At 37.4% G+C, this 15,452-nt stretch overlaps 1 protein-coding gene across 1 annotated transcript; it reads left to right on the forward strand.

Annotated features, from left to right (window-relative positions):
• The first annotated feature begins 9,030 nt into the window (after positions 1 to 9,030).
• Positions 9,031 to 14,854, forward strand: si:ch1073-83n3.2 (uncharacterized). The gene is made up of 4 exons (XM_059330708.1): positions 9,031 to 9,038; positions 10,325 to 10,358; positions 11,176 to 11,362; positions 13,036 to 14,854. The coding sequence occupies exons 3-4, from the start codon at positions 11,182 to 11,184 to the stop codon at positions 13,389 to 13,391; spliced, it is 537 nt and encodes a 178-aa protein (XP_059186691.1). The 5' UTR covers positions 9,031 to 9,038; positions 10,325 to 10,358; positions 11,176 to 11,181; the 3' UTR covers positions 13,392 to 14,854.
• Positions 14,855 to 15,452: the final 598 nt, after the last annotated feature.

The raw sequence follows: 15,452 nt of genomic DNA on the forward strand, positions 1-15,452 counted from the left end.
TTTTTTTTCTTTTCCCATGAAAATGATGGGAGGTGCCGGGACTCAGGTTGCGAGGACCTGGGTCCCACTGGCCCTTTAAGAGTGGCTCTGTGGACAGTGTTGTGTTCCCAGGGTCTTTAATGGAGACAGAGAGGGACTGAGAAAGACCCCATTGTATATGCTCTCTTTTCAATAGGAGCTTGAGCAATGGTGCTCTCACTGCTCCCAGATAGAAGCACAGAGAGAGAGGCAGGGAGGGAGGGGAGAGGGTCGCAGAGGGGGTCCTGTACAAGAAAGAGGGGTGTTCTACTCAGAAAAAAAAAAACCACAAAGTTTTGGGGCTGGATGGGCCTGGAAGGAGTGAATGTTTGGGTTTTGAGGGGGATGGGCACCAGTGTTTAGGTTTAGGCCACGCCAAAATCCTGCAAACCTGATTCACCGAGCACCAAGACTTAAAGACTTAGGGACTTTTTAGATGAAGCTAAAGTGGATTAACACAGTTTCAGCCACATGCTTTTACTTATAACACCAACAAAGAAAGTCATATGGACACCAGTTATTAAGTTCTCTCACACTGCAGTGCCAGTATTAGTTGTTAGTTGAACAAAACAACCTGTTAGTTTGGGAGAAGAGTTTCTATTGGATGGTAGACATGGGAAACACCTTCCTCCTGCTCTCCCAGCTCCAGGGCCACATGGGGATGCTAACAATGAGCTAACCTCCTTTTCGTCTTCTTCATCTTCTCACTGCAGCCAAACAAGCTGCTTCCCCCAACCTGTTGCTACATCACAAGGACCTCAATGACACGTGACTGCCTGCAGTTTACAGGAGCTCTTCTGCCCCCTGCTGTTGGCCTCATTCATTACACACCAGAACAAATACTGCTGCTCACAAGTCACAATAATGAGATAGATGCATATGGCCTGCACCCTCACTTGAAGTGGCCCTCAGTACAACTACATGCATTTGTGCATGAATTCTTAAAAGTTCAGTGTTTAAATGCACAAAATGACTTCTTGCAATTAATGTTGGTCTGCTGTTCTTGCACTGAAAAAAAGAAAGAAATCACAGTAAGTGGTTATTTTTTATTTGCTTCAAACCTTTTCTATTCCAATTTATACTGTTAAACATGCATTTGAGCATGAAATATGTTAAGTTACTGCACTGTTTACATATTTAAAATTGCAGTTTCATCATATCTGGTTAAGTGCACAGTCCTATATGTGGCCCTGTGGTAGTATCCATGAAAAATTGTGGCCCCCTCCCGCATTTAAGTTGCCCATCCTTGAGATAGATAGATAGATAGATAGATAGATAGATAGATAGATAGATAGATAGATAGATAGATAGATAGATAGATAGATAGATAGATAGATAGATACATAATGTATATATGGTTTCAAGATTATTACACTTCTTAATCACATTATATTAGATGCTTTTGTGCTATATTAACCTAAATCATATTGTATGACAGCAATATCTGCCACCTGTTTGTTAGTAGACATCGTATATAGTGTACATTTTTCCAAGCAGTTTAAGCAATGCTCAAACCTTGCAAACACCACATTGAAATTCAAGTGCTTTCAAGGATTTCCAGCACCCATAGGAAACCTAAAAAGCCGCTTTCAAAATGCTGTGTAGCAGAATTATAAAGAAGAGTAAAATGCATACACTCAACTTGTGTACAACGTTCTAGAAAATACATGAAATTAAATATATGGATACTCTAAGCTACCAAAATATGCTTTAATCTACATAAACATTACTTTTTTTCTCCAAATGACTGACATTACCCATACACACATTAACAGAGTTGTTGATCATCCATACTGGGTATTTTTCGATGAAACCAGCAATAGTGAACACATCACCATCAACACACAGTGAAGCAGATTCCTAAATGAGCCCAACCCTCACTAAAGTCTGTCACTCCTAGATTTCCAACATCTGCTTTCTTTTATTCATGTATGAGTTCATACAAAATCCATGTGATAGCTCAGTCACTGTCAGATCTGTCAGATGGAAAAATAACAGTCACTATAAGCATGAGAACCTGGTTTTGGCTTTTAATAACCGGCTCTGTTTACGATTTGTCAGAAACTATAAACACAGCAGGTTATCGCTGGCAATCACTAAAAACTAAATAAGCTTCACACAAATGTTTTGGCATGTTGCTGGTGTCAGGCAATACATTTTAGAGCATTTATCCTTTCGACAACCTTTTAGGGAGAGATTTTATGCATATTTGTTGGTGTTTTTTTAATAGACTTTTGTGTATATTTTATAGTTGTTTGTCAAGCATGAAGACAAACATTACACTGCAAAAAAGGTGTGTCTAAAAACAAGATAAAACACTAAATCTGAGGGAAATGATCTTGCTGCATGGACAGATAATTTCACTTGACAAGATTTCTTAAATTAAGATTATTAAATCTAGAAATAAGATTGTTGGATGCTTAATTAAGATAAACTAAAAACACTTCTAAATCTAAAGTTTTTTTTATCTTGGTAAGAAACAAATAATTGTCAGGTCACTCTGCTCGGGCCAGTTCATCGCTGCTTGCAGCTTTAATTTATCTTGTTTTAAGAGTTAATTTCTTATTTTAAGCATACAACATGCTTATTTCTAGATTTAATAATCTTAATTTAAGAAATCTTGTCAAGTGAAATTATCTGTCCATGCTAACAGAGAAAGCCATTGCCGGCCAAAATAGGAGAAAAACAGTTGGAATGGAGCCACAAACCTTATTTTTGAGCCTTAGAATGAAGACAAAACAGCCTAATGAGTCTTAATTAGCCTACCAACATTAATAATAGGTCATAATGAGCATTTATTCATATGATTTTGTCAGAATGTAGTAAGGACCCAAGTGCAAAAGAGAGGCTGTATGCAGTCACTTTCATGTTTCGGTTTAGTCATTTTGCGTCTTATTGTGGTAGTCTTATTGTTGCATCTCTTCATAAACAGTTTGTCTCTCTCTGTAGTCATTTCTTTGTGATAGTTTGTGTTTATTTTTCTTGACTTGTTAACAGTTCCTTCAGATGGGGCCCTAAGCCTGTGCCAGGTAGGCCCATCCATGGTGAGGCCTGCTGAAGTGTCTTTGAGCAGGTCACTGAACTCATTCTAGCTGCAGGTGGGATCTTCCAGCAGAATGTGACCCCAAAAGTGAAAGGGAAGCATGAACAGCAGTATGTTGACATCCCGTTTTATTGCTTTCCAGCTGTGTTTTTACTAGTATTTTGCTTGTTTTTCATCGGTTCTTTTTGTCATCTCCTGCTAAATCCTATTTACTTTACATGGTTTTTACTTATGTAACCTCCTGACACAGATCAACAGCAATGCTCAGCTTCGTTCCTCTGGATCACCTCCCTTGTTCCAAGAGTCCTCAATGAGTGGGGCAAAAAGCCTTCTCCTACTTTGTCCCATGGTCTTGGAATAATTTGCAAACTGTGTTACATTTTACAAACCTAGTATCCCTGGGGAAATTTTTGACTGCAGATTTGGAGCACCTGGTTCAGGCGCTCCTAAAAGGATAAAAACCCAGTTTCAACGCTGCTCTCTCTCTCTTTGTTTGGTCTCTGCTTTGTTTTCACACAACATTTACACTTCATATTGCTCAGACATCCACATTTACATTAGTGATGTTACTGACTTACACACTTCACATTTGTACTTAAGTTAATTTAATAAATTCATTAATTTCTAGACATCCTTTGTGTCCTGGTCCGTATTTGTCATAGCCTGGGAGCCGGGTTATGACAAAACGGTCCATGTTACTGAAAAAAGTGCACTTGTTTTACCTGAGTTGGATTCAGCACCTTTCTGTATGTATAATTTGTGTATTGCCTATTTTTCTTTTCTGCTGTTTTTACTATATGTTCCCCTGTTTTGTCACTGTCATTTTAATCTGTAACTGGCAACCAATCTTGGCCAGGTCTCCCTCGATCTCTGCAATCTCAAGGGACTTCCTGGTAAAATAAAGGTAAAATTAAATGTAAAAAAATGATCTCCCCATGAGATAAATAAACTGTTCTCTCTTTCCACCACAACCCTTTTATCCATGAGTATTGGACTATGCATTATTGTGGTGTGACCGTGTTTCTCCTCGATGCCTCCTGTTACGTAATGTCATTCTAGCTGTGATAAGCGAGCGCAGGCTGAGACAATGAGTGGTGGTTAATCCAGCTCAGATATATATATGACATTGAAAAACAGTTTATAACTTTGAGGTTGTAGCTTGCGATGGGGCATGTATCCCAGGTCGGACCAGATTAAAATCTTGGTTGGGCCTATCTGCAGCGCTGCAACAACCAATTTCCAGCTGTGCAAGAATAATAATCCCTCTGTATTAATCTGCTTGAGCGGGAGGTGATCCAAGCCCTGGTTCTGAGGCCATGCAAGGGCACAGAGAAACACTGGCAAACGGGTTTGATGACAGTTTAATGATGAGCTATTATGAATGGCCCATATGTTGTGTGCAGGACTGGAAGTAGAGGATTAAATGTGTTGCTGAGGGAGAGGAGCATCATGGGAGAAGTCCAATGTGACATCTGGTGATGGCCGCCGCCATGAAAATCACAGGATCGACCTGCTGGGATTTATCCGTTGGTTTTATGATTATTTGGCCTCATATGATGTGTATGTGTGCAGTTCCAATCCCACTCACAACAGCACGGGTTTAAACAAGGGAGGCCTAAATAGTGGGGATTATTCTCTCTCTCTCTCTCTCTCTCTCTCTCTCTCTCTCTCTCTCTCTCTCTCTCTCTCTCTATCTCTGTCTCTTTCTCTCTCTTACCCTATTTTTCAGCATCAAACGCTCTGCCTCTCATTTCGTCCCTGCTGCTGTGATGACCACAGGCATGAGCACAGCAGGCGTTCACCGAGGCTTCCTCAGGAAATATGGTAGGCCTGCTTTGATTCCCTCATTCCCTCATTCGTGTGTATTGCTCTGCCTCCATTAACCTTTGATGGACTGTTTTTATTTTCTTTTTAGCATTAACCCATTTAATCCCAATTTTTTTTCCCAGACATGAAAATATCCAAATGATGTGTCATTAGTACTCCTTTGAAATAATCAACCATTAGTTTAAACAATTTTGATGGAAAAATAGGTGAAAAAGTGTGTTTTATGTTCGGTCACAATAGTGACCGCTGGGATAAGATGTTGTATCTACACTGTAAAAATGTTTGAGATAGACCACATTAAATATAATCTTTATGTGTATGTAATTCTAAATCAAGAGAATTTTGAATGAATCCAACACAATAGAATTAGTCAGTTTTTAATTGACAGGCACTTCCTGTTAAGTTGTTATTAACTCAACTTGTAACGTTAGATTTAAATAATAATATTGCGTACAATCTGTTGCCTCAATTTTATTGAGTAGCTATTGTTTCTAAAGTCATTTTGATTTTTTTATTTGATTTATAGACTACATTAACATATTTCTCCTATGCAGTCATAAAAATGATTATATTTCCCTTTCCAGTTATTAACAAATGTAGAGTTCTGTTACTGGTAGTCTCCAACATTGCCACTAGATTGTTATTCTAGTGTGACTTTGGCCTACATTATCAAATATACAACAATACCAATATGAATATTGAGAGGACAATACATAGAGCAAACAAAAAAAGCAGTTATCGGTCTAATTCAACATTGTTACTTTATTGTAACAGACATACCATTTTTACTTTTGGACATTTCAAATGTGATTGGAGGAGGAGAACATCCATTGGCTCAGGGCAGCTTTGTTTGACATATTCTGCAGGAATAGAGCCTTATAACTAAGAAATATTTTTACGGTCACTATTGTGATCGGTGGGATTAAATAGGTTATATGTGGGTCACTTGATGCAGTTTTTAAAAATACTCTGCATACACTGCAAAAAGTCAGCTCTTAAAAACAAGGGGAAAAGTACAAAAAAATAGGTGTATTTTGCTTGAAAATAGCAAAATTATCTGCCAATGGAACAAGTAAATTTGGCTTGTCAAGACTTTCCAAAACAAGTAAAAATATCTAATCTCAATGAACCCTAAAATACCTTAGAATTAGTGTATTCTAATGAAATACACGTGACCTATTTTCTCAATATGTTGAAAAATATTCTTGAATTAATAATAAGTAAATGCTCGAGCCATCATCTTGACATAATGATATGCATAGGCATTATATTTCTTGGAACCAGCAAAGTCAGACTAAAAACTAGTGAACTTTTCTTGATACAGCTACAAAGATTTTTATCTGTATGTAGAATATTTTTCTTAGAATTCTTGAAATAAGGCAAAAGCCATGGAATCTTTATATCAAACAAAAGAAACAGTCTAAAATAAAAACTGCTGACTAAGAAGAACTATCTGATCAGACAAAAAATAAGCATATATCCCCTTGATCAATGATATTTTATCTTACTTAGATTTCAGTTTTTGCAGTGTAACAACTGCAGTTTATACCAGGGCTGCAACTAACAATTATTTTCATTATCGATTAATCTGTCGATTATTTAAATGATTAATCGATTAGTTGTTTGGTCAATAAAATGTATAAAAATATCAATCAGTGTTTCCCAAACCACAAGATGACGTCCTCAAATCTCTTGTTTTGTCCACAAACCAAAGAGATATTCAGTTTATTGTCATAAAGGAACAAAGAAACCAGAAATATTCACATTGAAGAAGCTGAAATCAGAGAATTTGGACTTATTGTCTTTAAAAAAACTGCTCAAACCAATTATTCGATTATCAAAATAGTTGACGATTAATTTAATAATAAATTATTGTTCGATTAATCGAATAATTATAGCAGCTCTAGTTTATACTTGACATATGAGTCACCTATGATTGCAGTGTTTGTATGAGTCACAATCTGACAGTGAATCAGAGCAATCGGTGCAATTAAATGGGAGTTTTGATCTGAAATATAGTGAAAAACAAAAAAAAAAAACCTTATTGAAGGCCACAAATACAAAAACAACAAAGGATTCTGCTTTTTGAAGGATCTTTGGCTGACAAAATGCCACTCTCACACTCTTAAATTTAGATGGATGTTTTTCCGCCAAGCATTGATAATAAATACTTGGTATTTATTCCACTAAGAAGCGCTTTAGACTAAACAATGAGTGAAGAGGAACACTGGCTCAGATCAACACTCCAACTCTGAGATGACTGATATCAGTCTGGGAGTCACTTTGTGTGATATAATCGCTCCCAGATGTGTTTTTACAGAATGACGAGATGTTTGTTTTCAGAGCCAAGTGAGGACTCGGCCAGAGTCTCGTGTCTTTGTGCTGATGTTACATCTGTTTTATATCTCCATTGATTTAATTTAACAGCGGCGTCATGGTGGCTCAGAGGGCCGAGGCAGAAGATACAGCTGATGTCAGCAGTTATTCATCATCTTTCTCTCTTAAACACGCTTAAAAATTATAAAAATAATAATAATAATAAGAATAATGTCAAATCAAAAGAGATGTTAGCACATCAGTAGATACCAGGACAACACACTGCAAAAAGTGGTGTCTAAAAACAAGATAAAAACACTAAATCTGAGGAAATTATCTTGCTGCATGTTAAATTATTAAATCTAGAAATAAGCATGTTGAACGCTTAAAATAAGAAATTAACTCTTAAAACAAGGTAAATTAAAGATGCAAGCAGCGATGAACTGACCCGAGCAGAGTGCACAGAAAATTATTTGTTTATTTTATATGTATATATATATATATATATATATATATATATAATTATTATTATTTTTATTTGTTTATTTATTTAATTTCAGCATTTTTGTTTTTTAAAGGGTACAATAGAACAAAGAACCACAAAAAGACAACCCACAAAATAAAAATAAAAATAAATACAAAACAATTACAATTATACTAATAATAGCAATACATAAATAAACACAGGATGCCAAGTATGCTCATTAAAAAAAAAAAAAAAAAAGATTAAAAAAATACCTTAATAAAATAAATGAAAATTGGATGCATCAAACTACTTGTTTCTTACCAAGATAAAAACACTTTAGATTTAGAAGTGTCAGATAATTTATCTTGTTTTTAGAGTTAATTTCTTATTTTTAAGTGTTCAACATGCTTATTTCCAGATTCAACAATCTTAATTTAAGAAATCTTGTCAAGTGAAATTATCTGTGCATGTATGTAGCAAGATCATTTCCCTCAGATTTTGTGTTTTTATCTGGTTTTTAGAAACCCTTTTTTTGCAGTGCAGGCAGCCCGTTTAACTCCTACACCTTTATCGCTCGCTCTCTCTCTCTCTTTTGCAAAATCCACCTGTTCGGCTGTAATCCTCTGCATGGAGAAGTAGAGCAGATCTTCCTCGTCCATCAACATGTGCTCAACATCTATAATCGTTATTACACAATGGACACCTATTTAGGACACTACAATCTAATGGCACCATGCCTAAATCTAAATCTATCTATCTTGGTAAGAAACAAATAATTTGCAGTGCACTCTGCTCGGGCCAGTTCATTGTACTTGCAGTGTGCTGTTCTCAGCCTCTTTATTACTTTGTGTGGCAAATGTTTGCATGCTAACATGCTAAACTTGTTAGCGAATATGGCCAAAATTATACCTGTAAACCACTGGCAACTTGGCATTGTCATAGTGAGCATCATTTAGCTTAAAACACTGTCTCTGTTCCTTTTTTGTTTTGTTTTTTTGCTGCAGGAGGCTTCATGTTCAAGCAGTGGAAGGAGAAGTACCTGGTGCTGACCCTGGAGGGAAACCTGCTGGTGTGCCGTGATGCAGAGTCCCCTCCAGACCAGGTGGTGGCGCTACACACCAACTGTGAGTCGATCGCAGAGGGACGAGACATCCTCGACCTGCCCAAGCTGCCTCCAGGGGGCCGGAGGGACTGCTGCTTCGCCCTCATCCTGCCGCAGAACAAGTTCCTGCTGCTCCTCACTGACAACCCAGAGGAGTGCAAGTAGGTCTCTCTCGCTCTCTCACACACACACACACACACACACACACATTCTTGTACTTCTATCTTTGTGTGGACCCTCATTGGAATAGTGAATTCCCTTGCAAGGTTATTATAGTTTTGAATTTTTCATTAGTTTTAGTTTTAATTTTGTTGTGAATTTTTGTTTTCAAATTCAGTTAGTTTTAATGAGTTTTTAGAGTGAGTTTGCTAGTTTTAGTTTAGTTTTTCTTTTTTTGAAATGCTTTAGTTTTAGTTTAATTTTTATTAGTTTTAGTTTAGTTTTTATTAGTTTTAGTTTAGTTTTTATTAGATTTAGTTTTTTGAAATGGGGTATTTGTTGGGTGGGAGATTAAAAGAGGTCACAGTAAATTTTGCCTTTATTTCCTGTCTTATCCCTCTTCATTATGTATAAAAATATATAAATATATAAAGGCTTTAAAGAAGTGAGGACCAGCAGAAATGTCCTCACTTTGCAAAAATGTCCTCACTCTGTTGGTTAAAAACGTGTTCTGGTCCTCACTATGTAGGAAGTACTAAGTTTGTGAGGTCCCTCATCGGAATAGTGAATTATTTAGTCCAGGGATGGGCAACTGGAGGCCCGGGGGCCGCATACGGCTCGCACCCTCACTTGAAGTGGCCCTCAGTACAACTACATGTATTTGAGCATGAAATCTTAAAAGTTCAGTGAAAAAATGCACAAAATTACTTCTTGCAATTAATGTTGGTCTGCTGTTCTTGCATTGAAAAAAAAACAAACAGTAAGTGGTTATTTTTTATTTGCTTTAAACCTTTTGTATTCCTATTTATACTGTTATACATGCATTTGAGCATGAAATATGTTAAGTTACTGCACTGTAAACGTATTTAAAATTGCAGTTTCATCATATCTGGTGAAGTGCACGGCCTTATATGAAAAATTGTGGCCCCCTGCAGCATTTAAGCTGCCCATCCCTGATTTAGCCCCTTACCCTAACCCTTAACCTAACAATCAGCATCACAACTAAATGCCCAACCATAACCCTAACATAAACCTGATTGTAACCTTAACCCTAAAACAAAGTCTGAACTCTCAAACGAGCCTATAAAGAAGTGAGGACCGTCCGAAATGTCCTTACTTCGCAAAAACACACAAACACACACACATGCACACGCGCACACACACAGAGTGTCTTTTGCCCCAGTCATTATCAGATGTTATCTGCTCATGGTGACATATTGACACAGACGGAATGTAGGTCTCCCTTGTCCCACTTACTATCTGACATGTTTACAGCAGATGGTTATCAGATTGGGGACAATCGCTACATGTGCTCTTGTTTTGCTATGAGAGTCTGGCTGCTTGGAACTGGTTCAAATATAATGACTCATCTTTTACTTTTCACCTTTCACAGTGTTTGGCTGAACTTGATCAGGAAAGTGAGAGAGGTGAGTCAGCAGTTCTGACTTGAGTCGATTCCGGCTGTTTACTCATTCGGACGTGTTTTCATTTTAGCATATTATTAAATGCCTCTAATTTAAGAATATCCACAAACATCCATAATATGTCAGGCTTTTGTGTTACCGTTACCAAGGTTCTAATAGTTTTGGATTTATCATTAGTTTTAGTTTTAATTTTGTTGTGACTTTTTGTTTACAAATTCAGTTAGTTTTAATTAGTTTTTAGAGTGAGTTTGCTAGTTTTTCTTTTTTGAAAATACTTAGTTTTTGTTTAGTTTTTTATTATTTTTAGTGTCAGTTTTAGTTGTTTTGTAATGCTGTATTTGTTGGTTGCGAGATTCAAAATGTCACAATAAATTTTGCCTTTATTTCCTTTGGTTTATCCATCTCAACCCCAATAAGGTTATTAACTTTTTTTTAAAACTTTGTTTATTAAGGTTTAAGGTTATTAACTCTTGCAGCTCCGGGTGTTTTTACTTTTGGTTCGAGTGAAGTGCTGACCTTTTTGAAGAAAATCGATTCACATAGTCGTGTAACATCCCAGTCTCAATAAACATATTTAGCAATGCTTCCTGTATAAAAAACGTTGAAAAAAGATGAAAAATAAGGACATTTTCACTTTAATTTTAGTTAGTTTTGTAACCACACAATACAGTTTCTGTTCATCGTTTTTTAAATTTTTTTATTTCAGTTAACGAAAATGTTTTTTCAATTCTAGTTTTCATTTTTTCCTTAACTATAATAGCCTTGACCGTTACACAGTATATTTTTGATATTATAACGGTGTGTTTGTCTCATTTTCTAGGGTGTCATGTCTCCCCTGACCCTTCAGAGACAGCGCAGTATCACTCCCTGCATCACGGACAGAGACCCCCTGCCCGACTCCTCCAGTGACAAAGACCCTGGCTCTCCCAGGATCTGTGAGGGAACCCCTCCTCTGTCTCGAGTCACTGAACGGGGAGGCTCCTTCAGAGAGAGAGGCCCAAACCAAGGTCAGCTATCAGCTCATCCACATGTAATAACTCCCCACTCAAAGCTGCATTAGGGGGGATTATATATTTAATATAAATTATATAATATTTATCATTATATATTGTCTGGTGGCTGAGAGATGCACAGTAACTTTATCAAAACATCTTCACCAATTAAAGCAATGATGTCAAAGTTTGCAGTATTACGAACTGGATTTCTGCACTGCAAAAAAAGGTGTGTCAAAAGACAAGATAAAAACACTAAATCTGAGGGAAATGATCTTGCTGCATGGCCAGATAATTTCACTTGACAAGATTTCTTAAATTAAGATTGTTAAATCTAGAAATAAGCATGTTGAACACTTAAGAAAGAATAAGAAATTAACTCTTTAAACAAGATTAATTAAAGCTGCAAGCAGCGATGAACTGGCCCGAGCAGAGTGCACTGACAATTATTTGTTTCTTACCAAGATAAAAAACAACAACTTTAGATTTAGAAGTGTTAGATAATTTATCTTGTTTTAAGAGTTAATTCCTAATTTTAAGCGTTCAACATACTTATTTCTAGATTTAATAATCGTAAATTAAAGAAATATTGTCAAGTGAAATTATCTGTCCATGCAGCAAGATCATTTCCCTCAGATTTAGTGTTTTGATCTTGTCTTTAGACACACCTTTTTTGCAGTGTGCTGACTTTCCAGAAAAAAAAATCACAAGTAGCGATAGTGGAAAGTGTAGGCAGAGGGCAGAGAGAACACAACAGACTTGCTCTTCAACTAATTTGTGTGTGAAGTGGTGTGCTGTATTTTTTTGGTCTCTGCCAGCACCGTGAGTTGACGGTTGCTAGGGCAAAACAAACAAAGAAAAGAGCGATGACTAATGGCAATTAAACTGCAAAAATAATTAAAGTGAGATCCAAAAACACACCTGCAACGATGGTCGCTTATGACCATAAATCCTGCCAGAACAGAAATCCTCCAGATTGGTACTTTAAACAACACATCCAAAACAAGCATTTAATATAACAAGTAAATTATGAAACATGTTCAGCAAACATATTATGGTTAATATTGGTGTTTATACTTGGTCCAGTCCCATCTAATAAAGATAGTTTGCAGCTCAGGTTAACCCTCTGGAGTCTCCAAAAGCTCCAAATCCAGACTTCTTCATCACATCCAGACTAGAAAACAAAGCAGCGTGGAGCCCTACTGTAAATTTACCTCTAAAGTTCTGGCTGTAAACTCCATGAGGCCAGTTTCAGTTTGATGATGATATACCAAGTAAAACTGAAGACAAGCTCAAATATATTTAGTATAAAATGATAGAACTGGATGTAACCCTCTTATATGCAACCTTTGTTCACATTTGCAACATTTACATTTTTTTATTGAGCATGATAGTGTTTTGAAAGTAAAAAAAAGATTTAAAATCACATTTTATGTTGGACTAAAGGACTAAAAAAAAGACACCAAATGACTAAAAAAATTACTTTTAAAAGAAAAGGCACAAAATGACCAAAACAACACACAAAATAACTAAAAAAGACACAACAGACACAAAATGACCAAAAAAGACACAAAAAGACATGAAAAGGATTAAAAAACGGACAGAATAGCCCAAGACTCCATAGAGTTAAAGTGAAACGACTGTAAATAATATGTTGTTGATATTCTTTTTTTAAATCACTCCTACAGCCAGTATATCACGGCGCTCTCTGCGCAGCGTCTCCGTGGCCCCCCCTCACCGTGTGTCAGACTGTCTTCGCCATGGCAACAGCAGCGATGCCCGGGCAGTGAGGGCGGTGTGCCTGCTGATGGGAGGGGCAGCGGCCTCCTCTGCTCTGGGCTACCTCAACTCCTGCTCCCCCTCCTCTCCTCTAGCTAGCAGAGCCCCAGAGATGGCCCACGGGGCGGGGGGCTTCTCCGACCTCTCTGCAGGAGGCTCCTTCCACGCCTGCAGCCAGGATGTCGACTCCCCTCACTTCAACAGCTTTGACTTCGAAGGAGACTCTGACTTTGATGCATTTGACTGTGGAGGATTTGCTTTTTAGTTTTGACTAGAAAGACAAAGGGGAGAAACTGCTTGAAAGATATTTTCTTCTCATCATCTAAATCAGGGATGGGCAACTTAAATGCGGGAGGGGGCCACAATTTTTCATGGACACTACCACAGGGCCACATATAGGACCGTGCACTTCACCAGATATGATGAAACTGTAATTTTAAATATGTTTACAGTGCAGTAACTTAACATATTTCATGCTCAAATGCATGAATAACAGTATAAATAGGAATACAAAAGGTTTGAAGCAAATAAAAAATAACTACTTACCGTATTTCGTCAAATAGTAGCCGGGACTTCTATCAATAAAAAAACAGTTTGGGACCCGGCTAATAATAGGGGCAGGCTATTATTTGAAGGAGGCTTTTATTGAAAAAAAGAAAATCAGAGCAGCTCTGATCGGCACTTTTTAGAGTGTTTTACACAGCGCATTGTAGCCAGTTACCCGGATGTCGGCCATATTGTAAGTACTCGGATGTAAACAAACAATGAACAGCACGCTGAATGTTCATTTTAAGCAGGATTTAAAATGTCTAAACTACCAAAAACCCCAGAAGAACATGCATAAACGGCTCGACTTTACAGAGAATGACTAGGACAGCAGGAAACTTTGACATAACACCGGTAAGACACCCGGCTTATAAAAGAGGCCGGCTTTTATTTACTAAAAATTGTTTTTACACCCGGTTACTAAATGAAGCCGGTCATTAATAGGGGCCCGGCTTTAAATTGAGGAAATACGGTACTGGGATTTCTTTTTTTTTTTCAGTGCAAGAACAGCAGACCAACATTAATTGTAAGAAGTAATTTTGTGCATTTTTCACTTCACTTTTAAGATTTCATGCTGAAATGCATGTAGTTGTACTGAGGGCCACTTCAAGTGAGGGTGCGGGCCATATGCGGCCCCCGGGCCTCCAGTTGCCCATCCCTGATCTAAATCCTCGTGTTGCTGTTCCTTTTTAATATAAGGGCATTATTATTAATTAATCAGTCGTTTGTTATCTATGCGTCTAATTTATAAATTAATGAAGGTGTTCTTCCTGGCTTTGTGCCCATGCTCCTCAGGTAAAACATTCATGATCTTGACTCCTCTGAACACTGTCTGTCTGTGTCGTATCAGTCTTTCCATGCCACAGGACGGCTTGAGGTTCACTCAGTGAGCAGTGCAATGATTCCAGACAGTCACGGACGTTTATGAGGACATTTTAGTCTTTTAACAGGTGTTTTTCTCCAATGTTTGTTATCAGTGTTCATTTTATACTTTTTTTTTATAAATGTGACCTGAATATTCTGTCCTCATCCACATTCTCTCCATTTCATTGGCACTTTGCGCCATTTCCTTTTGCCCCGCTTTCCAAAATCACAGCCATCATCAACCATCTGCATAAACCAGTATCTCACATGAAATGCAGTCGAAAGGTGAACTCTAAATAAATCCTGTTGTCACTATGACCGTGCATCTTTCTCTCTACATCTATCTGCTGTTTGCTGGCTGGTTTGGAGCGGCAGAGCAGTCAGCAGGCCGAGGTTTGGAGAGGAGGGATGATGCAGCAGATTTAACCAGGAGGCTGAATGCTTGTTTGTGCTTATCTGAGATTTTGCCGCACATCGAAAGATAATCTTTGGGGTTTATAGCTCATGTGCTGCATGTGGACTTGTGTATGTTTGTGTGTGTGCTCTCAGTTTTACACCAGAGTGGGTCAATGCTGCTTACAAGTGAATGAATGAGAAAAACGACGTGGTTTTTGCCTAAAACGACATGCTATCAGCATAAAGTAGGGATGTGTGTAAAAAGAAGACTTGTGGCAAAAAAAAAAGGTGTCTAAAAACAAGATAAAAACAATACATATGAGGGAAATTATCTTGCTGCATGGACAGATGATTTCACTTGACAAGATTTCTTAAATTGAGATTGTTAAATCTAGAAATAAGCATGTTGAACGGTTAAAATAAGAAATTGACTTTTAAAACAAGATAAATTAAAGCTGCAAGCAGCGATGAACTGGCCTGAGCAGAGTGACCTGACAATCATTTGTTTCTTACCAAGATA

The sequence above is a fragment of the Centropristis striata genome, chromosome 4 (assembly GCF_030273125.1).
Source record: "Centropristis striata isolate RG_2023a ecotype Rhode Island chromosome 4, C.striata_1.0, whole genome shotgun sequence".
NCBI classification, from domain to species: Eukaryota; Metazoa; Chordata; class Actinopteri; order Perciformes; family Serranidae; genus Centropristis; species Centropristis striata.